The sequence below is a fragment of the Pleuronectes platessa genome, chromosome 10 (assembly GCF_947347685.1).
Source record: "Pleuronectes platessa chromosome 10, fPlePla1.1, whole genome shotgun sequence".
Lineage (NCBI taxonomy): Eukaryota > Metazoa > Chordata > Actinopteri > Pleuronectiformes > Pleuronectidae > Pleuronectes > Pleuronectes platessa.
In genome coordinates, this window is record NC_070635.1 from 5,137,375 (window position 1) to 5,164,110 (window position 26,736).

At 39.7% G+C, this 26,736-nt stretch overlaps 2 protein-coding genes across 5 annotated transcripts; both read left to right on the top strand.

The window, feature by feature from the left end:
* The first annotated feature begins 208 nt into the window (after nt 1-208).
* Nucleotides 209-4,068, top strand: LOC128450179 (uncharacterized). 3 transcript variants are annotated; one of them, XM_053433698.1, is made up of 6 exons: nt 209-330; nt 943-1,042; nt 1,701-1,883; nt 1,984-2,095; nt 2,544-2,610; nt 3,054-4,068. In XM_053433698.1, the coding sequence occupies exons 2-6, from the start codon at nt 988-990 to the stop codon at nt 3,420-3,422; spliced, it is 786 nt and encodes a 261-aa protein (XP_053289673.1). In that variant the 5' UTR covers nt 209-330; nt 943-987; the 3' UTR covers nt 3,423-4,068. The 3 variants fall into 3 exon arrangements, with proteins under 3 accessions (XP_053289673.1, XP_053289671.1, XP_053289672.1); XM_053433696.1 differs by having other exon boundaries at nt 277-330; nt 934-1,042; XM_053433697.1 differs by having other exon boundaries at nt 289-329; nt 929-1,042.
* Nucleotides 4,069-4,212: 144 nt separating this feature from the next.
* irgq2 (immunity-related GTPase family, q2) lies at nt 4,213-11,635 on the top strand. Of its 2 annotated transcripts, XM_053433650.1 has the most exons (3): nt 4,213-5,297; nt 8,580-8,811; nt 9,552-11,635. In XM_053433650.1, the coding sequence occupies exon 3, from the start codon at nt 9,554-9,556 to the stop codon at nt 10,691-10,693; it is 1,140 nt and encodes a 379-aa protein (XP_053289625.1). In that variant the 5' UTR covers nt 4,213-5,297; nt 8,580-8,811; nt 9,552-9,553; the 3' UTR covers nt 10,694-11,635. The 2 variants fall into 2 exon arrangements, with proteins under 2 accessions (XP_053289625.1, XP_053289626.1); XM_053433651.1 differs by having other exon boundaries at nt 8,640-11,635.
* The last annotated feature ends 15,101 nt before the right edge of the window (nt 11,636-26,736 follow it).

Here is a 26,736-nt window from a genome sequence, read left to right on the forward strand (position 1 = left end):
TTGTGTCTGAATACACAACGATGGTTAGGCAGTAGAAGAGATGACATCTTGAAGTATCTTAAAGTATCTTAAGGCTTTTAAAATACTTATGGTTCTTCATTTTTCAAAGTCCCATCCCTTTAAAGTCATCAACATTTCATGTTAGAGGGTTTGAAGCTGCACATGTGATTAAAATAAGCAATGTGACTCTCTCGGACGAACGACTGAGGAAGTGATGGCAGCAGAGCAGAGAGAAACTTCCTGGAAACTTGTTGTAGTGTGAAGAGGGGAGAAGTAAGAGAGGAAGAGAGCCAGCGCTCAGATCACCGAAAACAGAAGAGACACAAAGAGGTAACGCTCTACATTTACCTTTCTTTTAAAGAATTCTTTCAAATTGTTAACTAATGCTTTCTCTCTTTTATACAGTCAATGTAATCACATGGTTTTTGTGTTATTATTATGTCTGTGCAATCCTTTGGGAAAGTTTAGGACTGAGGGAAGTTTTATCTCAAAGTTGTTAAAATAAATTTTATTTTAAAATACTAAATAATTATTTAATCAGAAAATTATTAAAACAAAATAGAAATATCCCAGACACTTAGAGCTCCGAAGAAGATGTCAAATTGGGAGCTGTTGGGTTTATCTATAAATATTTACAATAGGTCTCAACCTTAACATTTAATGATTTGGTGCTTAAATGTCAACTAAATTTAATACATTTTATTTTAGTTCATTCATTTGTTTTTTGCCATGGATTTTGTGAAGGACTTTGTCACCTTGTTTAAATAAGTGCTATACAAATTTATAATACAAAGTTATTATTATTATTTTTATAAATATCACATTTAAAGATGCACCTGCTACCCATGCAACATCCTGTATTCAAATCAATGCAGCTAAATCTAGTTTCTAATCCGGTTTCATCATGTGAACTTTTTATATATTTGCTGTGAGCTGCTGTAGCATTAATCCTCTGGAGAGACCGACCACCTCGAGCTCTGAATCAGGATGTTACTTCTCATCTTGGCGTCTCTGTTCTTGTCTGTGAGCAGCAGCACTACAGGTAAAGATTGTAACTTCCAACATTTATCTTCTGAAGAGTATAATGTAAATATTTTCCAAAACTTTTTTTTTTGATATTTGATAGTTAAAATGAGGATGATCATATTTTCATCATTAGGAGGAGGTGGTGTTTTTAAGAATCATTTAAATTGTGTGTACGTGATATGACATTTCTTTTCTTACATATTAGACTCTGTAATCATAATCGTTTTTATTTTTTTTATTTTCTTAAACTCACTGAGACATTTGAAAGGTTCTCAGCCTTTAACTGGATGAAGGCAGGGTTTATGAACTATACTGCAACAAGCCACCAGGGGGCAATTAAGATGCTTTGGCTTCACTTATTGGGAGCTGCCATGTCATCCATCTATGATATGTGACCTGATCTGAGTGTTGAAGGTTTCTGTCCATAATTCGCTCACAACACTAATAATCACACATGAACTGACAACAACCAGGAGCTGACAAATGTCCGCGCACAAAAAACGTATTTACCTTCCAGGAAGGTAACACTTCGGCCACAGCTCCTTCTCCAGACTGTCGCATGGTCCAAAAATTGTTCATGGGAGCTTCAGCCGAGTGCAGACATTTCTCATCTTCTTGGTTTCCTATACCCACCGTCACATGGCCACTGTTGAAAAACTACATTGTGCACTCAGGTAATACCACGCCGGTGACCGAGACCATCAATCCGTCTGCCACGCCGACTGAAGGAAACCAGACTACAACTTTGGCCGAGGGTGCCAAGAACAGCAGCAGCCCCACCACGCCAACTGTAGGAAACCAGACTGACACTGTGACCATATGTGTGAGCTTCGACAGAGCAGATCACACTTTCCTACGTGAGTGACACTTTTAGAATCTAATTGTGTGGATTTTGTGTTTTCACGAAGAGACGACACTAATTAATTTTAGTTAATTTTCTCCTTTTTTTTATTCCAGAACTACTCAAAGGATTGTGGTGCATTGTTCAGCAGCCACGAGTCATCATCGCATTTGTGACTGGGGTTCTTCTTTCAGCAACCATCTGCTGTTTGGCTAGAGCATGCCACAGGTTCAACTTTGAACTTCCTTTTACTTCAGTTACAGTTTTTTAGTTTTTTGACATTCATGCCTTTTATTTCTATATCAAAATAAAGTTGGACCATAAAGGATAGTTTTATTATTTTAGCATGTTTAAGCATATTTACTGCACATCATAAACACTAGAGACAAAATCATGTCTGCTATCAGCTTTTTTATTGTTATAACATTGTTCATCAAACATAGATTTTAAAACCAATCTAAACCTGCCAATGCATTGTATTGTATCATTGCCTGCTTTAAGCCACTGTAAAGGACTGCTGTGTTGAAAACAAAATATAGGATATAATGAAGTTTATTCATATTTTGATCTGAACCATTCACATCCTAAGTTTAAGCCTTTTAGACGTCTGTTTTAAGAACAAAACAATTTAGTTATTTGTTTACATTTTTCACTGTTTGATTAAATTTTTTTCCAGAAAAAAGAGGAGATCTGAAAATTTGGCTGAGAACATGGAGATGGTGACCACTGAAACAGGTGCAATGGTATGTTTATGATTCATTTGTAACCCAGCGTTTTAAGATACATTAGTAAAATGATATTCAATCATATTGAGGCTCATCATTTTAATTTGAGCTATTGATTGAAAAGGTTTAGATGCTCTAATGTTCCGGAAACACATCACTCTCCTCATTTTGTCCTTTGCTGCAGCTCCTCTTTACAGCCTCTGTCTGGAACACTTTTAGCTCCTGTCTCTTTAAGACCCTCCTTTCTGATTGGCCGGCTGGCACATGCTGTTGTGATTGGTCAACTGCTTCCAGCCCCTTGCACAATATGTCAACCTCAACTCTTGCTTAATCAGGCTTTTGGGCCATTTGATATATATAATGATTGATGATGGGACAGCTTGTTGATCGCCCCCTGGTGGCTGGCTGCAATGTGTGATATATAGCAAATTACTGATTAATTATGACATCATATATGACAGATCGATGATGGCCAAGCAGTGGAATTCAACGACCGTAATCATGACCAGGCTGCTGAGGCTGCTGGGACATCAGCGCCTGATGGAGACCAGGAATTCAAAGAGGTGGAGTACTCTGACATCATGTTCTGTGCGTCACAGTGCAGTCTCACAGAGGCCAGGGACGCTCAAGACCCCACAGAGACAGAGTATGCTGAAATTAAGAAAGGCGCACCGGAGGAGAGACAAGACGATGGGGGCGAAGGAGGTGAAGTGTTGGAGGACAACAGGGAGGGGGAGGAGGAGATGGTAGAGGAAGAGATGGAGATGGGACTGAGTGTGTCAGCAGGGGAGGAAGGTGAGGATGGGGAGGTGGTTTCTAAAATGACTTAAAGTAGAGAGCGAGAGGAGGCCGGGGGGCAGTACAGAAGTACATGATTGTGTGTGCTTGTGTGTTTATGAGTTTGATGACAAATCTTTTTAGAAAAAGGACACAAGTAAAATGGCAAAGACCGATTTATCGAAAAGGCCAATAGAAAACAGCCAAAATATGATTTTTTACACACATATTGTTTATTTACAGCCATTTATACCAAATTCAGGGTTAAACTTTAAAATATCAAACCTCAATGACATTTCTTCAAGGATTTGATGAGGAACATTCTAGGTTTTTTAGACATAAATTTGATTGTTATTACTTCTAAGTATACTGAAAGTGAATGTGTAGTTACTATGAAGACACTGATGTAGGTTATACACCTGGATTTTTTTTGTTCATATGTTTTTATTGTACACCCGTGTTCATGGGAAAGTTGTCTGTGTCTGAAACATACTGTAAATATCTGCTGATGGCCAGTGCGCTTCATGCTTCATAATGTCAGTATATGAATTCAACGTAAACTGAAATTCATTGAAAAACTAGAGTTCTCACCGCTTGAGCCTTCTCCCTTCTCTATGCTCCTTAGAAGTAGATGAATTTGTTCATGAAATTCCTTCTCTGATAAAAGATCTTCATAAATTCAGTTGAATGATTTTAAAATGTGGAACTTTCTTGTCTTTTATTGGTAATACTCATACTACTCAAACATATCTGTGCCCCAGTGTTTACCGGTCTCTCATTTAAAAGGACATGTATCCTTTGTTCTCACTCATACTCTGGTCACACCGCTTCAGTGCGCTTTAAATAAAAAATGTTGCAATTGTGGTCCAGTACAGTAGGCAATCGTGAGAACAGGAAGTTTCCCACCATACAAGTATTTACCAGCTCTGCTGACAACTGTTCCTTCAAACAAGTGCAATCTGCAACTACAGATGTGGTTTGTAAGAGGTGCTGAAAAAAAACAAACACGATGAAAGCAGATACTTTGCAATTTAAAGCATTTTTTATAAACTTATATAAACTTATTTTCTTTGACCATCATAACTTAACCTTCAGATTTTGGATTAGACCATTCTACAGATCACTGATTGTTGGTTTCGTCCGGTCTTGCAGAGTTTGTGGATAATTGCAACATTTATAGAGACGAGCATCTGCACATAGAAGATAAACTGGTTGTGTGTTTCTTTGTGCAACTGACACAAACTTCCCCTTTTCTAAATGTTTAAATAATTTCATATTCATTAAAGTGGTACACAAAAAAAAATATTTTTTCCTGTTCCCTAATTTGTCAGTGTTGAACATAGGAATTCCCTGAAGGACATACAGTATGATGGTATAGATCCGTGGTCACCAATCTTTTCGAGCCCAAGATCCTTTTTTAATTCCAAACATAAACCCACAAAAGGAGTGTCATATTTAAAAAATTTGGAAATTTCTGTTAAAGGCTGAATGTACAAGAAATTAAAATACACAGAGAGAGGCAGCTGTGCAACTTTTTCTATTCAATGCAAAATATACAAATGAATATCAATTCATATTTGCAATGCACAATATGTAGCTTCTCAGTTCCACATCATGTTCTGAAGAGAAGCTGCTACTGCAACACAATGTTTTTACATATAGGCTTTGATTTTAATATGGCTACAAATATGATTATCGCCTTGTATGAAAGAAGTCCCTTGTACTCAAATAAATACCAGTACTACACAGTATGAAGACGTGCATCTTCCACTCTTGCAAATATTTCACAATAAAAAAAACTTTTTTAAACAAAGGAATGGATTCCAACAACAGAAAAGCTGGAGTGCTTTTATATTGAAAAGGCATACAGAAAGCGTTGCAACCACTTGTTTGTGACATGAATTCATCAGATAAACATTAAAACCAAGGTAAGATCATTTTCTCTGTTTATGCTGCTGTGAACCACAATGTTTATCTGCTTATGACACAAATGTATTTACAACACACTCCTAGCACCATTCAAAGGAAAAGCACTCCAGTGTTTCATTTTCTGAAATCCTCTCTTTTGTTCTAACGGGGCTTTGGTTGTTATCGACAGACCGAAAGCTGCGCCTCTTCATACCGTAGAGTCCTCACATTTACTTTCGTGCATAAACCAACTTGTTCTCGAGGGAAATGCAGGAGATAAACCTGACACTCCACCGTCATTAGCGGGACACACAGCGCGTGTGAAAAACAAACAACCGACACACATTTGGTCTGCAGTGCGACGACAGGGTGGGTGACCACTGATACCAGTTAATAACTGTCTGACGAGAGGAGCAACAGAACTCAGCGTGAAATGTCTCTGCTTGAAAAGGAAGCGGAGCCTGATGTTCACAACTTCTCAGGGACCCTGAATAGAGCCCTGGGGAACAGTGGTGGTCAAATCTAGTCACAAATCTTTAATAGGTGAACATGGAAGCTCTGTGCAGCTGCTTCTGAAGCTGTGTGATCAACCAATCTTCCTGTGCATCTTTCTTTCTTTCTTTCTCTCTGCTGAGGGAGAGCAGAGGATGTCCGCACAAACGGGGCCGGACTTTCTCAGAAGTTTGTCTTTCACGTATGAACAATCAAGCAGAAGATTCTTTGGTCAGACGCATTCACAAAAACACAATCCTGCATTGAGTTTCCGGGAAAATCGGCAGAGTTAAGCGCATGTCAGAAAGCAGCTGTGGAGGAGGCAGGGTTTATGACGTAATTACTTTAATCAGCCACCAGAGAGCAATGTTTCAAATTTCAAGAGATTATTGTCATATACACAATAATTACATTACAGTTTTTCACAATTGTTAACACACGTTTTTCAAAACAATAACGGCTTTCTCAAAACTGCACACAGACAACTGAAAACCTCGCACACAAAATGCTAAACCTGACACTCCCTTTGCAAGATGACTCTTTGCCATCAAATCTCTTACCTGTTCACAAAATGGAACTCGTGTTTTCATTTGGTACACACAGCCATATTTTCAAATGACACACACATACCATTCATCGGGAACACACAACTAAGCATTTGCTTGCACACTATCAAGCATTTACAGCACACTGAAGTGAAAAATTGAAAACACAATCATCAAAATGGAACACACCATATGAATGAATCAGCCATTTCTCCTTTTGTAAAAGTTTAGGCCTACTTTTTTCATAGTCAAACATAAAACAGCACACAAATATGCAACATAAAAAGGTTTATTTCGGTACACACAGAGAACAATACAGAACTGTAAACCGGCTTACTCGCCCCCCCCCCCCCCCTTCACAAATGTCATGTTTTTCAAAACAATAACGGCTTTCTCAAAACTGCACACAGAAAACTAAAAACCTCACACACACAATGCTGACAGGCCTCGACACTCACGTCGCCACAATCCTCCTCCATGGCCTGGAGCAGTGGGACCCGGTCCTGTGGGTTCCGTTCATATACCTTCCACCTCCAAGCTGAAAATAATTCCTCAATGGGATTCAGGAAAGGAGAATAAGATGGAGGGTATAGAATGGAAAAATGTGGGTGGTCCTGGAACCACTCCCGCACTTGAAAGCTCACATTGTCCCAGGTGATAACATGATCGATCCTCTGTGGGTCATCTATCTGGTCAGGTGGTACCAGCCGGTCATGCAGGCCATCCAGGAAGTGAGGAGACGGGCAGCGTTATAGGCCCCTAGGTGGGTGTGACGGTGCAAGATCCCATGGTGATTCATTTTAGCACACATTGTGATGTTCCCACCACGCTGGCCGGGGACCTGAACACTGGCCCGCTGGCCAATGAGGTTTCTGCCCCGTCGCCTCCTCTTCACCAGGTTGAAACCCACCTCATCAATAAAGATGTACTGGTACAACACATGAGGTGTGTCATGCTCCTGGATCAGCATGAGAATGCAAGTTACAGTATGGACACAGAGAGGTCAACACAGTGGGCTACAGTGAGACACTGTAGAAAAGGAACAATATTGGATTACAGGTACAATAAATGCATGTGTCAGTGCTGAATGTTGGTACTTACAAGTACAAACTCTCACCATAACTCCTTCATGCCTGTGTTCCGTTCAAATAGGACCCTGTACACTTGTTTCATCCACATGGCAGTCCTATGAAGAATACAGTCCAATGACGGTCTGGACGTTTCTAAATGTAGCATGGTCAGCCAGGATCCTAGTTTTTATTTGTCTGAGTGTGATAGAGTTGTTCTCACGAACCATATCTACAATGTCAGTGTCCTGTTCAGCTGTGTAAATGCTGTGAAATTGCTCAACAGACCTGAATGTTTAGAGATTTGAGTATTTGTGTGTTGTAGGTTGATGCTTTGAGATTTTACTTGAGAAGTATGTGCAACAACTGAACATTGTGTCTAGTGTTTTGACAACAAGGTGATGTGTAATTGACATCAGAGTGTAAACAAGGAAAGTCAGAGTCTAATGCAGATAAGGGAGTGTGAAGTAGTGCCAAACTGGGGCGAGCGATTGGTACATGAAGTGAAGGTTGTGCAAATTGTGCCGAATTTTCGCTTTTTGTGTGTTAACAACTGAGAAAAACTGTAAGCAGTCGCTTGCAATGAAATGCTTGGGAAATGCTCAGAATATTACTAGCAACTTGACCGTGACATCAAGGAATCACTGCATCCTGATGTGATAGTAATTTACAGTGTTGAGTTTTTTCTTGAATGCATTTAATAAAAACCTTTATCATGAGTGAACCAGAGTGAATAAAGAAAATTCCCCCTATCTTTTTGTTTTTGAAATAAGCTTTTACTCTAGAAAGATTTTTTAAATTCACCTCACGGTCTTCCGCTGTGTGAGAGGAGGTGACGATTAAAGTGACTGGAAAACAGGTGTCAGGTGGTTTGTGGGTCACAGAGTGTAACCACTTTCCTTAACAAAGTTAATATTACTTTGTTCCTCTTTATTCTACCTTTTAAAAATATCTGGAGGGAAACTAAAAATTCACAACAGCTTTCATAGTAAATGAAAATAAAACTTTCATAATGCTGATTGTGGTATCAAGGTGTGGTTTTACTGAGACAACAACAACAACTTATTATGGTCTTAATTTAATTAATTGAAAAATAAATGTTGCTTTAACGCGAACGATGCTTCAATAAAAAAACGATTATATTATTATATATTATATTATATTTAGGTCCCTGTTATTTTTTTTTGCATTCTTGAAGGCTTGTACATGGAAGCCAGTAGCTTTACATTCACACAGAGTGTGCATGGATGTGCTCAAGGTGATTGTTGGATTAAGGAGCTGAAAGGATTATCATGTTCCACTGGCTGGACGAACACCTTAAATAGATCAACCCGACGGCGTCAGTGCTGCGAAGCTGCAGAAGAATCAGAATCAGCCGACTGGGAACACAGGTTTCACCCAGAGGGTTTCTTCTACCTCATACTGTGCAGGTGAGTGTTTGCAGTGTTGTCTTGAATTGAAATACTGACTGACAGCTCTGCATATTTACAGTTTCAGTTTAGGATGAATCAAATGGACATTATCTTGTGATGCATTTCTTTTCATGAACTGTGCAAATTTTAGATTTATGTGAGTTAAATAATCTTGTAGAGAAGACTTATAATTAAAAAACAAGTATATTTACATGTTTACTTTCCACCACTAACAGTACTGCTTAAGAATATAACACTAATATATTATTATTATTATTTAGTTTTTTAGTCGATGTTTCCTCTAAGTTAATGCTTTATCATTACTACTGCAAAGACACCTGTTTTATCTACTGTTACCAGAGCCAGTTGTAAACGTGCCTGTTCGATTTGCCACAGTAACTAAAGGCCGACTGTGGGACTCAGTCCACAGAACCGTTGATGGTCCCAGTCGCCTCTGCTGCAGAGCACTGGTCGCCTGTTTATTCAAAGTTCAATTATCAGCTTATTATTGAGCATATTGCGTGTCCAAATCACGACAAATTCCACACTGCACTCCCTTGGGCCCTTAACAATGCACATGTCACGTGTGAAGCAGATAAGATGAATGCTTCTCCAGATATGAAAGTCACAGAACAACAGACTAAACAGAGATAGATTAGTGGAATTAGTCGATAGATGATAGAAAGTATCCATCATATCTGTTCTTTATCAAAGGACCTGTTGTGACTCTTCTAATAATTCACTTTGTGTCTCTGCAGAAATGGCTGATGTTTTCAAAGGCCTGAGTTTCCTTGAGACCCTGAAAGAATCCATAGACAGCAATAAGTTATCAGATGTCAGGGACTCGGTAGAAGATCTCTTGATCAGTAGGATCAACTTGGCTGTGATGGGAAACCGCGGTGATGGAAAAGACTCCTTTATCAACTCCCTCCGTGGCCTCGGACCTGGGGATGAGGGGGCGGCTCCTGCTTCAACCCCAGTGGCCTCAGAGGACGTGGCAGGCTACCCTGACCCTAAACACCCGGACTTCCGCCTGTGGGACCTGCCGCCTGTGCCCGACACCTCCCCATTCGAACCTGAGGGATACATGGATAGGGTTAAATTCCTCCGCTACAACGCTATCTTCATGGCATTCACAAATACGCCCCATCCCAACAGTGTGCAGGTGTTCTTGGAAGCCCGCTCACTGCAGAGACAAACGGTGTACTGGGTTCTTCTAGCTTCAATGGGAGATCCAGAGAAAAGACTTGAAGAGAAGAGGAAAGCCAGTCTGGAAACACTGAGGTCAAAGGGTGTGACGCAACCTAAAGTCTACGTGGTCAGACCCTCCAACCTGGAGAAGTCTGACTTCCCTGGTCTGTTGGACGACTTGGGCAAAGACCTTCCAGAGATCCGAGCCCAAGCCCTTCTCTTGGCTCTCCCGACGCTCACCTCAGTCCTGGTCACCCAGAAAAAGGAGACCTTCAAAGCTCTGGTATGGGCCGCTGCATCGCTATCTGGTGGGATGTCTGCCGTTCCCATCCCCCTGGTGGCTTCTATGGTGGACTCGAGTGTAGCGGTGCGGATCCTTACGAAAGCTCAGTTATCTCTGTGCCTGGATGACAAATCAGTCGAGCGACTTGCCCGACAGCGAGGCGTGGAACCCCTGAGACTTAAAGGGCTGCGGACCTGTGCGCTGTCAGGGGAGGTTACCAAAGGGGAAGTGAAGCGGCGGCTGGCGGCGGCAGAACAGGACTTGGCCACGGTGTCGTCAAAGCTGGTGGAGATGGCCATGCCCAGACACGCCCGTTATGCCAGCCGCTCCTTCACCGCCATGCTACAAGCTCTGAACGGCGCCATTGATGAAATGGCGGCTGATGCCGAGAAGATCGTGGCTGCAGCTCTCGGGGAGGAGGAGTGAAATGCTTTTCTCTGTGTGAGATGTTTCCTGTTTACTTGTTGTTCACCTTCACTTTTATGTTTATTCAACTCTTCACAAACCCTTTTGATACGTTTTCACATTGTTAGATGAAGTTTTAAATAGAGACACTGTAAATACTAATAAATATGTCGTACTGAAAATGGTGTGTGCCGAATTCACTACAAACAAAAACAAAAAGCGGAAGTGGGAGGAAATGCATATGCGTGCATATACTGTGAGAAGCTGCAAACACTATCACTGTAGACAGAACACCTACAAGAAGCTGTTTACTGGCTTGCATGATGAAGTGATGCAATTTTTTTCTTTGCGTCCCCTTTCAAAGTGTGAACACTTCCTTTTTCTGTAAAGTCTCATTCTCGGAGTGAGGCTGTGTGTGACAGACCGATACAAGTAGGTTCTCTGAGGATCAGGAGAGACCCGATTCCCAATTTAACAATGTTTACTTTGACAAACGCACAGAAGTAATGTGAATGTTTACAGTCTTTGGCATTTTAGAACCTTGTGATATGTCATCAGGATTAGAAGGGGGTGGAGCAGAGCAGCGAACTGGAATACCCCCCGGGGTCTAGACTTTATGAGCATTGTCCTATTGGACTTCGCTAAGTGTGACATCCTCTGCCCTTAACCCTCACAAGAGTAAGGAAAAACTACAAAAACCTTCTTGAGGGAAAAACGTAGAAACCTCAGGAAGAGCCGCATGTGAGGGATCCCTCTTCCAGGATGGACAGAAGTGCAATGGATGCCACGAGTAATAGGGTACATTGTCAGGCAGTCTTGTTGATTTTTTAGTCCGCGTTCAGCTGCCACCATGATCGGGTGCCGCCATAATCCACAATCCATTGTCATGATCCACCAATACTATTTGGATCCATCATCATGGTCCATGATTGCTGCCAACATGGTGAGGGATTATATAGAACAGAGGTCTTCAACAGGGGGTCCGCGACCCCTAGGGGTCCGCGGAGGTACTGCAGGGGGGGGGGGGGGTCGCGACAATTTTTTTTCCACAAATTGAAATGTCTTTAAATACACATTAACATGCATCCGACATATTGTGAGGCTAATATGACCCTCTGCCGGACAACCTCCATCCGTCCAAGGTTAGATAAGTTGTGTGTGTGCTACCCACATTTCACTAATGTGGGAGTATGTGTGCCATCCACAGATGGCTTGAGGATTCACTGTCTCTTCTACATGTATGTTTAAAATAAATACATGAATCTGTGAATTACTTTAATAGCTCAGTGTTGTTTGCGAGATGTATGTTTATAAATGGCAGTGGCATGGCCACCCTGTACCTTGCACATGGTTTTTTATCTCATCAGGATGTTAAATACTAGTGTAAAATATAGTGTTTCAGAAGTTTTATTTACAGTATATACACTGATTACAAACAAGATGATTTTTTTCTTAATAAAATGTATAATAATTTAAAACCCTTTTCTTCCGTTCAGTTGTAATACATTTTTCCAAATGAAAACTCAAACATCGGTTTCAGACGTTGTAGTTCCCTGAAGATTGAGATGAACCCAAAGAGCCAGATATGACTTTTTAAACAGTATATTTCAGACTAAAAGTTTCAAAAAGTTAAATTTAATGAAGATACTGAAATGTTTGCAGTCAACATATTTTAAATGTGTTCTGGGGTTTCTTAGAAAAAAAGTAGCTAGTGTCAAATAAAATAAAAAATAAAAAAGATTAGTTATTAAAGGGAAAAAAACTGTTTTCTAGCTGTTGTTTTTTCTGGCCCTAATAAAACGATTTTATTTCTCCACTTTTGTTTAAACAGACAGATGTTCCTACAAGTGACCCTGGAAGTTCCGTCGAAGGAATATACAATAAAAATCTGAATATTAAAATACATTTCAGAATAAACATAAAATTACAATTAGTAGACAAATGTGTCCTTCATGCCTCGAGCAATGAAATGTATTAATTAATTACCAAACGTACATGAAAATGAACATTTGAACATAAACCAGTGATAAAAACTACAGAAATCCATATTTGGGATCATTTTAGTTGATGTGTATTTTGACTTTTTGGTTTGGTCCATGTCCCATTTACTAAAATTCAGGAGGTGAGATTTATACCGCAGTCATGCACCAGGTGGCGATCTAGACACTTTGGCTTCACTTTTAGTCGATGGTTTGAACTATTCTAGATCAGTTATGACTCTAGAGCAGTTTGGTTATAGCTTCACTCTACATAGTTTCCCAGTCAAGTCGGCTACACCTTTAAAAAATATAATGTTGCTATTAAAACAACATCTTCACAGTGACACTTTACAATTAGAATTTAGCTGTTGTGTAGAAGCATCATCACATTTCTCTTGCTTTCATATTCTCAGTAAACCGATGCCCGCTCACTTTTGAGGGACCAACTGTCGTGGTGGAGTCCGACAAGGTCACACTCACATGCTCCACTTCAAGTTCATGTCCTTCAAACCCTCTGATTCAAGATGTGACTCAGATCGACCAGACACAGGTCACAGGCTCTCATCAGGATAAGGAGAGAACCACCTTCAGCTTTACAGCCAGCAGGCAGGATGATGGGAAGGTGTTTTCATGCCATACACAGGACAACACGGACAAATATTTGATCCGGAATATTAAAGTCACTGTTAAATGTAAGTTGATGAATTCATTTTATTGATGTTCTATCTTTTAGGTAATACACCCTGCAGTTATGATCATTATTATTATTATTATTCTAAGAAGGATGCTGGTTCGAATCCCAACTTTGCTGTGATCTTTCTGTTAAGTTTGTATGTTCTCCCAGTCTGCATGAGTTCTCTCCCAGTACTCCAGCTTCGCCCCACAGTCCAAAGACATGCAGATTGGGATGAAGTTCTTTGGAAACTCTAAATTGTGTGAATGGATGTTTGTCTCTGGATGTCGTCCCTGTGATACGCTGGCGACCTCTCAGAGCCAGAGTCAGCTGGGGATTGGCTCCATCCTCCCACAACCCTCAAATGTCCACCAGTGTCACCAGGCTGCTCTGTATGAATCCACATCAACTTGTGGCGTGTCTGTGATTTTCAGTAATTTTACCTCTTTCACATTCATGTATTAATTTGATTTGAATTCTGAACTAAAATCCTGTGCATTGTATTCACAATGTTACATTCTTATTGGACCTTCACTCACATACAGTAGCAAGTGTCTTGGTCCAGATTTGTCCTGGGCCAGGAGAAGACCAGAAGTAATGGATCATTGAAAATAAATCATGTAACAGATGCAGCGCCTCAAACCTAATTTATTAGAAGTAAAGTAATAAAATCATAATCTTCCTTCTTTAAAGAAGATTCTGCTTCCTCTCTACAGACCCGCCCACTCAACCTATGCTGTCTATGAGGTCTGAGGTCACAGAAGGTCAGACCATCACCGTCAGCTGCATTAAGTTAAAACAATCATACATGGAGACTTTAGTAAAACTCAAGAAGGTTTATATTAAAAAGAGATTAAATCAAAGTGTCTGGCCATGGTGGCCTGTTGTCAGAACCTTGTCTTAACACAATAGATTTATAAATTATTTAACAACCAGTTGTTGAAACTTCAGAATCTATTTCTAATTGGCTATTTGTATATTGGAAATCGTAGGAAACAGTGATTATGGAGAGTATAGGCTTCAGCCCGGGAGGAGAACAGACATCTCCCCTGTACTTCACCGACTCCGGTCTGGAGGTCGAGCAGGAGACGTTAACACTACGTTACCTTGTATATTTACCAGAAGATGATCCACTCCACCTCCTACTCACTCACCCACCACCCACATACACACATTTTTAAATAATACCGAGGTCCGGACCTGCATGGAGCTGATTAAGTTATTTCAGATGAAGGTATTTGTCTGGGTCATGCTCTCCTGAACAACTAAAGACATGTGAAGGGTCATAAGTTGCAGAGACAAAGTTTAATTAAAAAACAAGAAATGCACAGTTCTGGAGAATATTTACATGTTTACTTTCCTCCACTAACAGTACTGCTTAAGAATATAACATTAATGTATTATTATTATTTAACTTTTTAGTTCAGGTTTCCTCTAAGTTAATGCTTTATCATTACTACTGCAAAGACACCTGTTGTATCTATTGTTAACAGAGCCAGTTGTAAATGTGCCTGTTCGATTTGCCACAGCAACTAAAGGCCATGCTGCAAGCTCTGAATGGCACCATTGATGAAATGGCGGCCAATGCCAAGAAGATCGTGGTTGCAGCTCTCAGGGAGGGGGAGTGAAATGCTTTTCTCTGTGTGAGATGTTTCCTGTTTACTTGTTGTTCACCTGCACTTTTATGTTTATTCATCTCTTCACAAACCGTTTTGATACGTTTTCACATTGTTAGATGAATTTTTAAAAAGAGACACTGTAAATACTATGTGAGCATAAATTCTCCAGAGAAATACGTCGTACTGAAAACTGCTCTGTGCCTGTGAACAAGACTTCACCACAAACTACAACAAAAAGAGGAAGTGGGGGGAAGTGCATCTGAGTGCAGATACTGTGAGAAGCTGCAAACTCTATCACTGTAATCATAACACCTACAAGAAGCTGTTTTCTAGCTTGCATGACAGGGGATTCTAATCATTTTTTACATCCCCTTTCAAAGTTTGAACACTTCCTTTTCTGTAAAGTCTCATTCTCGGAGTGAGGCTGTGTGTGACAGACTGATACAAGTGGGTCCTCTGAGGTAAGAACAAGCTTCTATGGTTATTTATCTCCTCATGATGTTAATCTACTAGAGTAAAATAAAGTGTTTCAGAAGTTTTATTTACAGTAAATAAAAGAAGAAGATTTTTTTCATAGTAAAATTTGTATCCAGACCACTTAAAAATATTATTAATAATAATAATCATAATAATAATCATAATATTTATTTAAAAGCCTTTTTCTTCCATTCAGTTGAAATACTTTTTTCCAAATGAAAACTCAAACATCTTTTTCAGATGTCGTAGTTCCCTGAAGACTGAGATGAACCTAAAGAGACAGATATGACTTTTTAAACAGTATATTTCAGACTAAAGATTCAACAATTCAAATCTAATAAAGATACAGTTATGTTTCCAGTCAACATATTTTAAATGTGTTCTGGGGTTTCTTTGAATTAAAGTGATTTGAACAAGTGGGTAATGTCAAATGAAGTAAAATATAAAAAACAAAACAAACAATATTTTAGTTATTAAAAAGAAACTGAACTCTGAGATTAACAAAAACATGTGGCCCAAATATTCCCTTTTAAAATAATTACATTTAAATTCTTTTAATAAAATGCAAATTCTGCATAGAGGTGAGGGGACTTTTGTGTTTTAAAACCACAAGTTCACAACCATCTTGAAATGAGGAACAAAACATGACAACTTTAAAGGTCAGTAAAATAAATGGAAAGAGGAAGAAGGAAATTCTGAGACAAGCTGAAAAATAACTGTTATCACACATTTTACTGTAAAAAGAAAAAGTTCTATGATCTTATGATGTTTGTATCCACTTTTCAGTTTTTATTATTTTCAGAAATCCAGTTTTAGTCCCACATGAGATGGAGGCTCAGACAGTCAAGTGGTTGGTTCTTCTGGCCCTAATTAAACGTAAGGATTTTATTTATCCACTTTTAAAATAATGTTTTTTTTCAAACATTTGCATTAAAGATTAACCGATTATCTCCACTTGTGTTTTCACCGACAGATGTTTCTACAAGTCCCTTTCAACTAGAACCTGGTGTGCTGCTGGCTACTGAGGGATCCTGCTTTGAAATTAAATGCCAAGTCACAGAAGATGTTGATGATCATGATGCAAACTGGTTTTGGATGAAAGATAGACTATGGGTCGAAAAGGATAAAGACTATACATCCACTGTCATTTACAGCACAAACACCGTGACACGTCCGGTCAGTCCTGACTTTGCAAACAGAGTGAATTACATCGGTTCTCCATCTTCAAGTTGGAAGAATGCTAACTCTGCCGGGGCGAAGCCACTGTGCAATATTTTGATCTGTGACCTGAGAAGAAGTGACAGCGGAAAGTATTCTTTGACATTCGAAGGGAGGGACAGATGGTTATCTGAAGAAGTGACCCTCAACGTTGAAGGTATGTATAATAAAAATCGGAATATTATAATACATTTCCGAATATACATAACATTACATTTAGTGGATAAATGTGTCCTTCATGCCTCGAGCAATGAAATGTATTAATTAATCAAATGTACATGAAAATGAACATTTGAACATACAAAAGTGATAAAAACTATAGAATCCATCTTTGAGATAATTTTAGTTGATGAGTACCTTGACTCTTTAGTTTGCTCCATGTCCCATTCACTGAGATTCAGGTGAGATTTATACTGCAGTCAGGCAGCAGGTGGCGATCTAGACACTTTGACCTCACTTTTCGTCGATGGTTTGAACTATTCTAGATCAGTTACGACTCTAGAGCAGTTTGGCTTTAGCTTGACTCCACATAGTTTCCCAGTCAAGTCGGCTTCAACTTTAAAAATCAACCCTTCTATTAAAATAATGTTTTCTTAGTGACACCTCCGCAATTTGTATTTAGCTGTTGTGTAGACGCATCATCACATTTCTCTTGCTTTCATATTCTCAGTAAACCGATGCCCGCTCACTTTTGAGGGACCAGCTCATACACCCTGCTGTTATGATTATTATTCTAAGAAGGCTGCTGGTTCGAATCCCAACTTTGCTGTGATCTTTCTGTTAAGTTTGTATGTTGTCCCCGTCTACATGAGTTCTCTCCCAGTACTCCAGCTTCGCCCCAGAGTCCAAAGACATGCAGATTGGGATGAAGTTCATTGGAAACTCTAAATTGTGTGAATGGATATTTGTCTCTGGATGTCGGCCCTGTGATACGCTGGCGACCTCTCAGAGCCAGAGTCAGCTGGGGATTGGCTCCATCCTCCCACAGCCCTCAAATGTCCACCAGTGTCACCAGGCTGCTCTGTATGAATCCACATCAACTTGTGGCGTGTCTGTGATTTTCAGTTATTTTACCTCTTTCACATTCATGTATTGATTTAATAAATGATGAACTAAAATCTTCTGCATAGTATTCACAATGTTACATTCTTAGTGGAGTGTCACTCACATATCAAGTGTCTTGATCCAGATTTGTCCTGGGCCAGGAGAAGACCAAAAGTGATGGATCATTTCCTGAAGTGGCCCACATCCGTGTGCTATCTGGGTTGTGAATTAACCTGAAAGAATCTTCTGCCTCAGATTCACCTGTTGTTGAGATAAAGGTCATTTCACTTGGGTCCTTTTTCCAGATAAGCCGAGGAAGACGAGCATTTCTGTCAGTGGCTCTTCTGATAACCAAGTGAAAGTTGGTGGTTCTCTCACGTTAACCTGTGACACCGATGCCAATCCTGCCCCGAGGACTTACTTCAGCTGCGACCTTTTTTTTCATCCAAACAAATCAAACCAAAATTTTCCTTTAAAAAAACTATCATTGCAAAAGCAAATTGTTCCATGTATTTTTTCAGTGATCCAGTTTTTTTTCAGGAATTATTTCTTCTGACAGTTGAAACAATAGCAACTGAGAAATGAATGACCTAAAGTACTGAAAACTCTGTAATTCTTCCATCAGACTAAAGTATAATTCTATTAAATTGAAGCCTTCTGACTTTAAGCAGTTATACTTTTTCTTATAGTATAATTTGTGGTGTTATTGTGTAAAGCAATGTATTGTTTTCACAGGTTTGCATGTTATTGTTCTCGCTTTGACAAATTAGTTCACTACCTATAAATCTACAATGAATTCATCCCTGATGAAATAAAAAACAATATTACTCAGGGTCATTCTACATTATAAAAACCATTATATCAGGAACAGTGGTTAAATCTGACAGTTCTCTGTTTTCTATATCTTTGGTTACTGCAGACAGTCCCAAACATGTAACAGTTCAAGCCAATCCTGGACTTGATGCGAAGGAAAATGTGTTGTTGACACTGAGCTGTTCTGCCGAGTCCAACCCACCAGTGAGCTCTGTCACCTGGAGGAAGACGACTGATGGGAGAGAGGAAATCATCCAACAGACTCAGACTCAGACCTTCAGGGTGAATTCAACCAGTCCCTCTGACAGTGGACTGTACAGCTGTGAAGCCACCAATGACATTGGAAGTGGAAAGTCACAGCCAGCTGAGGTTAAAGTCAGATGTGAGTAGAATGATGCACTTGTGATGGTGAATGGATAAACAAGGAGGATATATTCTACATTACTGTGTATAAAGTAAATACTGATCAGACGTGCTGGTTCTAAAAAGAAGAAAACATTACTCCACAATGTCAAAAACACCACAGGGTTCTTTTAACTATGGTGTAAATTAATTAATTCGTTAAACTTATCCAACATTTCTTCTAAGTGAAAACGTCTATTTCAACATCACCAAAGTGGCCTGTTGTCATAACATGATTTATTTAAATAGCACTTCTCAAAACAACGTTACAAAGTGCTTCCCAAATAACAAAAAAAGTAAAAATACAGAAAAATATGAATATAAATTTAAAAACAACTTAAAAATCTATCATAAAAGAATTAAAACTTTACGAACGTAAAATCAGTGAATGAAGGAAGTTGAAAGTGTGTGTTCAGATCCTGACTCAGTCTGCTGTATGTCCTCGTTCAGGTTGTTTCAGAGCCTCAGGGCTCTTGTTTCAAAAGCTTTGTCCCCAAACTTTGTCTTCATGTATTGATTTAATTTGAATTCTGAACTAAACTCTTCTGCATAGTATTCACAATATTACATTCTTAGTGGACCGTCACTCACATAGCAAGTGTCTTGGTCCAGATTTATCCTGGGCCAGGAGAAGACCAGAAGTGATGGATCATTGCCTGAAGTGGTCCACATCCGTGTGCTGTCTGGGTTGTGAATTAACCTGAAAGAATCTTCTGCCTCAGATTCACCTGTTGTTGAGATAAAGGTCATTTCACTTGGGTCCTTTTTCCAGATAAGCCGAGGAAGACGAGCATTTCTGTCAGTGGCTCTTCTGATAACCAAGTGAAAGTTGGTGGTTCTCTCACGTTAACCTGTGACACCGATGCCAATCCTGCCCCGACGACTTACTCCTGGTCCCGCAGCAAAAATCAACAAACTGACTCTTGGTTGAAGAACAAAAACAGACGAGAGCTGAGTTTAACAATACAAAGAGCAGATGAAGCTTGTTACAGCTGCAGCTCCTCAAACCTCATTGGTAGAGGGGATGAGAGTCAACCAGTGTGCATACAAGTACTGTGTAAGTACTGTGATGTTTCCAGTGACTTTCACGTGAATTCAAATACTTTGTTCATCTGCTTCCAGCTTGTGTGTGAAATGTCAGCCTCTGCTCTCGTTTAAATAACTGTAATGAGGGGGCGTGACCGATTAGCAACTAGGTGAACACGATGCAGTTATGGGGTATTTTTGAAGCACGGGAAAATCTGCTGACGAGGAGTTTAGGAGCTTCAGGAGAGGAGCTCCCTTTGCCACTGATTGTTGGATTTTTTATCTCTGCAGAACCTTTACATTAAAAAAAAAAGCTATGTAATACAGACCAGAGGGAAGAAAAACAATACAATTATAATGTGCCTTCTTTAAATATGATTCTGCTTCCTCTCTACAGACCCACCCACTGAACCTAAACTGTCTATGAGGTCTGAGGTCACAGAAGGTCAGACCATCACCATCAACTGCACTGCTGAAAGTTTCCCACAGTCAATTCTCACCTTGATGAAGACCAACCCAAATCCTCAGGCTTTAATAATCACTGAAGAAAATCTTTATTCACGACCCATCAACTCTCTCCCCCACACTTTTACTGTGACTTCATCCGACGCTGGCTTGTACTTCTGCCGTGCCCAGAACACTGAGGGCTCAAAGGACAGCAAGCAGCAGGAGTTGGTGGTGAAATGTGAGTGTTTCAGCTGCGGCTGTTTTTTTCAACCAAACAGATCAAACCAAATCTTCCTTTAAAAAATCTGTTTATGCAAAAGTAGGTTTTCTCATGTATTTTTTTATGTAACTATTACTTCTGACAGTTGAAACAATAGCTCCTGAGAAATGAATGACCTAAAGTAAATGTGTCTATTTGATTAAGTACTGTAGAGCTTAGAAAATATCAATAAACTACCTGACCCTATATAAAGTCATTTAATCTATAAATTATCAATAATAATGATCCAGTAATGTTACGTGGTGCCACTCTGCCACTTAATGAATACTCCTGCTAAACTACTGGGCTGCTTATTTTAATTATGAAATCAGGGCCTATTGTAATGGAATACTTTGTACTGCGATATTTCTACTTTCTTCTACTATTTCAACATGACTTAAGTGGCCTGTTCTCATAACTTGATTTATTTAAATAGCACTTCTCAAAACAACTTTACAAAGTGCTTCCCTAATATCAAAAAGACTCAAAACACATGAAAATATGAATATAAATTTAAAAACAACTAAAAAATCTGTCATAAAAGAAGTAATAAAAGAATTAAAACTTTATGAACGTAAAATCAGTGAATGAAGGAAGTTGAAAGTGTGTTTTCAGCTCCTGACTCAGTCTGCTGTATGTCCTCGTTCAGCCTGTTTCAGAGACTCAGGGCTCTCGTTTAAAAAGCTTTGTCCCCCAACTTTGTCTTCATGTATTGATTTAATTTGAATTCTGAACTAAAATCTTCTGCATAGTATTCACAATATTACATTCTTAGTGGACCGTCACTCACATAGCAAGTGTCTTGGTCCAGATTTGTCCTGGGTCAGGAGAAGACCAGAAGTGATGGATCATTGCCTGAAGTGGCCCACATCCGTGTGCTATCTGGGTTGTGAATTAACCTGAAAGAATCTTCTGTTTCAGATTCACCTGTTGTTGAGATAAAGGTCTTTTCACTTGGGTCCTTTTTCCAGATAAGCCGAGGAAGACGAGCATTTCTGTCAGTGGCTCTTCTGATAACCAAGTGAAAGTTGGTGGTTCTCTCAAGTTAACCTGTGACACCGATGCCAATCCTGCCCCGACGACTTACTTCTGGTACCGCAGCAAAAATCAACAAACTGACTCTTGGTGGAATCCCACAAACAGACGAGAGCTGAGTTTAACAATACAAAGAGCAGATGAAGCTTGTTACAGCTGCAGCTCCTCAAACCGCATTGGTGGAGGGGATGAGAGTCAACCAGTGTGCATACAAGTACTGTGTAAGTACTATGATGTTTCCAGTGATTTTCAAGTGAATTCAAATTCTTTGGTCATCTGCTTCCAGCTTGTGTGTGAAATGTCAGCCTCTGCTCTCGTTTAAATAACTGTAATGAGGGGGCGTGCCCGATTAGCCACTAGGTGAACACGATGCAGTTATGGGGTATTTTTGAAGCACGGGAAAATCTGCTGACGAGGAGTTTAGGAGCTTCAGGAGAGGAGCTCCCTTTGCCACTGATTGTTGGATTTTTTATCTCTGCAGAACCTGTACATTTTCAAAAAAAGCTATGTAACACAGACCAGAGGGAAGAAACACAATAAAATCATAATGCACCTTCTTTAAAGAAGATTCTGCTTCCTCTCTACAGACCCGCCCACTGAACCTAAACTGTCTATGAGGTCTGATGTCACAGAAGGTCAGACCATCACCGTCAGCTGCACTGTTGAAAGTTTCCCACAGTCAACTCTCACCTTGATGAGGATCAACACAAATAATCAGGCTGAAATAATCACTGAAAATAATCTTTATTCACGACCCATCAACTCTCTCTACCACACGTTTGCTGTGACTTCATTCGACTCTGGCTGGTTCTTCTGCCGTGCCCAGAACACTGAGGGCTCAAAGGACAGCGAGCAGCAGGAGTTGGTGGTGAAATGTGAGTGTTTCAGCTGCTGCTTTATGTTTTAAACAAACAAATCAGACAAAATCTTCCAATAAAAAAAACGGTCCATGCAGAAGAAAAATCTTCTCATGTATTTTTTCAGTGATCCAGTTTTTTCATTCATTTTTACTTCTGACAGTTGAAACAACAGCACCTCAGGAATTTATAACCGAAAGTACTTAAATCTCAGGGCTCTTGTTTCAAAAGCTTTGTCCCTAAACTTTGTCTTCATCTATAGATTTAGTTTGAATTCTGAACTAAAATCTTCTGCATAGTATTCACAATATTACATTCTTTGTGGACCGTCACTCACATAGCAAGTGTCTTGGTCCAGATTTGTCCGGGGCCACGAGAAGACCAGAAGTGATGGATCATTGCCTGAAGTGGCCCACATCCGTGTGCTATCTGGGTTGTGAATTAACCTGAAAGAATCTTCTGTTTCAGATTCACCTGTTGTTGAGATAAAGGTCTTTTCACTTGGGTCCTTTTTCCAGATAAGCCGAGGAAGACGAGCATTTCTGTCAGTGGCTCTTCTGATAACCAAGTGAAAGTTGGTGGTTCTCTCACGTTAACCTGTGACACCGATGCCAATCCTGCCCCGAGGACTTACTCCTGGTCCCGCAGCAAAAATCAACAAACTGACTCTTGGTGGAAGAACACAAACAGACGAGAGCTGAGTTTAACAATACAAAGAGCAGATGAAGCTTGTTACAGCTGCAGCGCCTCAAACCTCATTGGTAGAGGGGATGAGAGTCAACCAGTGTGCATACAAGTACTGTGTAAGTACTGTGATGTTTCCAGTGACTTTCACGTGAATTCAAATACTTTGTTCATCTGCTTCCAGCTTGTGTGTGGAATGTCAGCCTCTGCTCTCGCTTTAAATTACTTTCATGAGGGGGCGTGACCGGTTAGCCACTAGGTAAGCATGATGCAGTTATGGTGTATTTTTGAAGCACGGGAAAATCTGCTGACGAGGAGTTTAGGAGCTTCAGGGGAGGAGCTCCCTTTGCCACAGATTGTTGGATTTTTATCTCTGCAGAACATTTACATTTTCAAAAAAAGCTATGTAATACAGACCAGAGGGAAGAAAAACAATAAAATCATAATGTGCCTTCTTTAGATATGATTCTGCTTCCTCTCTACAGACCCGCCCACTGAACCTAAACTGTCTATGAGGTCTGATGTCACAGAAGGTCAGACCATCACCGCCAGCTGCACTGCTGAAAGTTTCCCGAAGTCAACTCTCACCTTGATGAGGATCAACACAAATAATAAGGCTGAAATAATCACTGCAAATAATCTTTATTCACGACCCATCAACTCTCTCTCCCACACGTTTACTGTGACTTCATCAGACCCTGGCTGGTACGTCTGCCGTGCCCTGAACACTGAGGGCTCAAAGGACAGCGAGAAGAAGTTGGTGGTGAAATGTGAGTGTTTCAGCTGCGCCTTTTTTTTTCAACCAAATAGATCAAACCAAATCTTCCTTTAACAATTCTATCTATGCAAAAGTAGATTTTCTCATGTATTTTTCTATTAACTATTACTTCTGACAGTTGAAACAATAGCACCTGAGAAATGAATGACCTAAACTAAATGTTTCTGTTTGATTAAGTTCTGTAGAGCTTGGACAATATGAATAAACTATGAGACCCTATATAAAGTCATTTAATGTATAAATTATCAATAATTATGATCCAGTAATGTTACGTGGTGCCACTCTGCCACTTAATAAATACTCCTGATAAACTACTGTGCTGCTTATTCAAATTATGAAATCAGGGCCTGTACTTCTAATGGAGTATTTTGTACTGCGATATTTCTACTTTCTTCTACTTTTTCAACATAACTTAAGTGTCCTGTAGTCATAACTTGATTTATTTAAATAGCACTTCTCAAAACAACGTTACAAAGTGCTTCCGATATAACATATATAGTAACAACACATCAAAATATGAAGATACATTTAATAACAATTAAAAATGTCTCAGATTCACCTGGTCTTGATGTGAAGGAAAATGTGTTGTTGACACTGAGGGAAGAAAAACAATAAAATCATAATGTGCCTTCTTTAAAGAAGATTCTGCTTCCTCTCTACAGACCCGCCCACTGAACCTATACTGTCTATGAGGTCTGAGGTCACAGAAGGTCAGACCATCACCATCAGCTGCACTGTTAAAAGTTTCCCACAGTCAACTCTCACTTTGATGAGGATCAACACAAATCCTCAGTCTTTAAAAAGCACTGAAAATAAAATTTATTCACAAACCAGCAACTTTCTCTACCACAAGATTAAAGTGACTTCAGCCGACGCTGGCTGGTACTTCTGCCGTGCCAAGAACACTGAGGGCTCAAAGGACAGCGAGCAGAAGGAGTTGGTGGTGAAATGTGAGTGTTTCAGCTGATGCTTTATGTTTTAACAAACAAATCAGACAAAATCTTCCAATAAAAAAAACTGTCCATGCAGAAGAAAAATCTCCTCATGTATTTTTTCAGTGATCCAGTTTTTTCATTAATTTTTACTTCTGACAGTTGAAACAACAGCACCTCAGGAATTTATAACCGAAAGTACTTAAATCTCAGGGCTCTTGTTTCACAAGCTTTGTCCCCAAACTTTGTCTTCATGTATTGATTTAATTTGAATTCTGAACTAAACTCTTCTGCATAGTATTCACAATATTAGATTCTTAGTGGACCGTCACTCACATAGCAAGTGTCTTGGTCCAGATTTGTCCTGGGCCACGAGAAGACCAGAAGTGATGGATCATTTCCTGAAGTGGCCCACATCCGTGTGCTATCTGGGTTGTGAATTAACCTGAAAGAATCTTCTGTTTCAGATTCACCTGTTGTTGCGATAAAGGTAATTTCACTTGGGTCCTTTTTCCAGATAAGCCGAGGAAGACGAGCATTTCTGTCAGTGGCTCTTCTGATAACCAAGTGAAAGTTGGTGGTTCTCTCACGTTAACCTGTGACACCGATGCCAATCCTGCCCCGAGGACTTACTCCTGGTCCCGCAGCAAAAATCAACAAACTGACTCTTGGTGGAAGAACACAAACAGACGAGAGCTGAGTTTAACAATACAAAGAGCAGATGAAGCTTGTTACAGATGCAGCGCCTCAAACCGCATTGGTAGAGGGGATGAGAGTCAACCAGTGTGCATACAAGTACTGTGTAAGTACTATGATGTTTCCAGTGATTTTTACATGAATATAAATAGTTAATATATATATTATATAAATATAAATTGTCATCTGCTTCCAGCTTGTGAGTGAAATATCAGCCTCTGCTTTGCTTTAAATTACTTTCATGAGGGGGCGTGCCCGATTAGCCAGTAGGTGAGCATGATGCAGAGGAACTCCCTTTACCACTGATTGTTGGATTTTGGTTCAGGATAACTTTTACATTTACAGAAAACCTATGTAACACAGAATAGAGGGAAGAATAATAGTGTATTGTTTTCACTTGTTTGCATGTTATTGTGCTCCCTTATTTGAATTAGTCCACTATCTACAAACTTACCTTCCATTCCACCCTGATGAAACAAAAAACAAATATTATGCAGGATCATTCTTTATTATAAAGACCATTATATTAGATAGTGGTTAAATCTGACAGTTCTCTGTTTTCTATATCTTTGGTTACTGCAGACAGTCCCAAACATGTGACAGTTCAAGCCAATCCTGGTCTTGATGTGAATGAAAATGTGTCGTTGACACTGAACTGTTCTGCTGAGTCCAACCCACCAGTGAGCTCTGTCACCTGGAGGAAGACGACTGATGGGAGAGAGGAAATCATCCAACAGACTCAGACTCAGACCTTCAGGGTGAATTCAGCCAGTCCCTCTGACAGTGGACTGTACAGCTGTGAAGCCACCAATGACATTGGAAGAGGAAAGTCAAGGCCAGCTGAGGTTAAAGTCAGATGTGAGTAGAATGATCCACTTGTGATGGTGAATGGATAAACAAGGAGGATATATTCTACATTACTGTGTATAAAGTAAATACTGATCAGACGTGCTGGTTCTAAAAAGAAGAAAACATTACTCCACAATGTGACGTCATTCAAAGAGAAGCAATAATGTCACTTCATTTGTTGTGTTATTAATGTTTGATCTTTGATGAGGTTCAGAAAATGACGTTGTCTTTTCCCCTGAATTTCCCGGATAGTTGTTCACACACACATCACGGAGT

What these genes read in the sequence shown, in the direction of transcription:
- LOC128450179 (XM_053433698.1), top strand. Translation starts at nt 988, where the DNA reads ATGTTACTTCTCATCTTGGCGTCTCTGTTCTTGTCTGTGAGCAGCAGC. An exon ending in TTGGCTAGAGCATGCCACAG is followed by an intron (nt 2,096 to 2,543) that starts GTTCAACTTTGA and finishes ATTTTTTTCCAG; the next exon opens with AAAAAAGAGGAGATCTGAAA. An exon ending in CCACTGAAACAGGTGCAATG is followed by an intron (nt 2,611 to 3,053) that starts GTATGTTTATGA and finishes CATATATGACAG; the next exon opens with ATCGATGATGGCCAAGCAGT.
- irgq2 (XM_053433650.1), top strand. Translation starts at nt 9,554, where the DNA reads ATGGCTGATGTTTTCAAAGGCCTGAGTTTCCTTGAGACCCTGAAAGAA.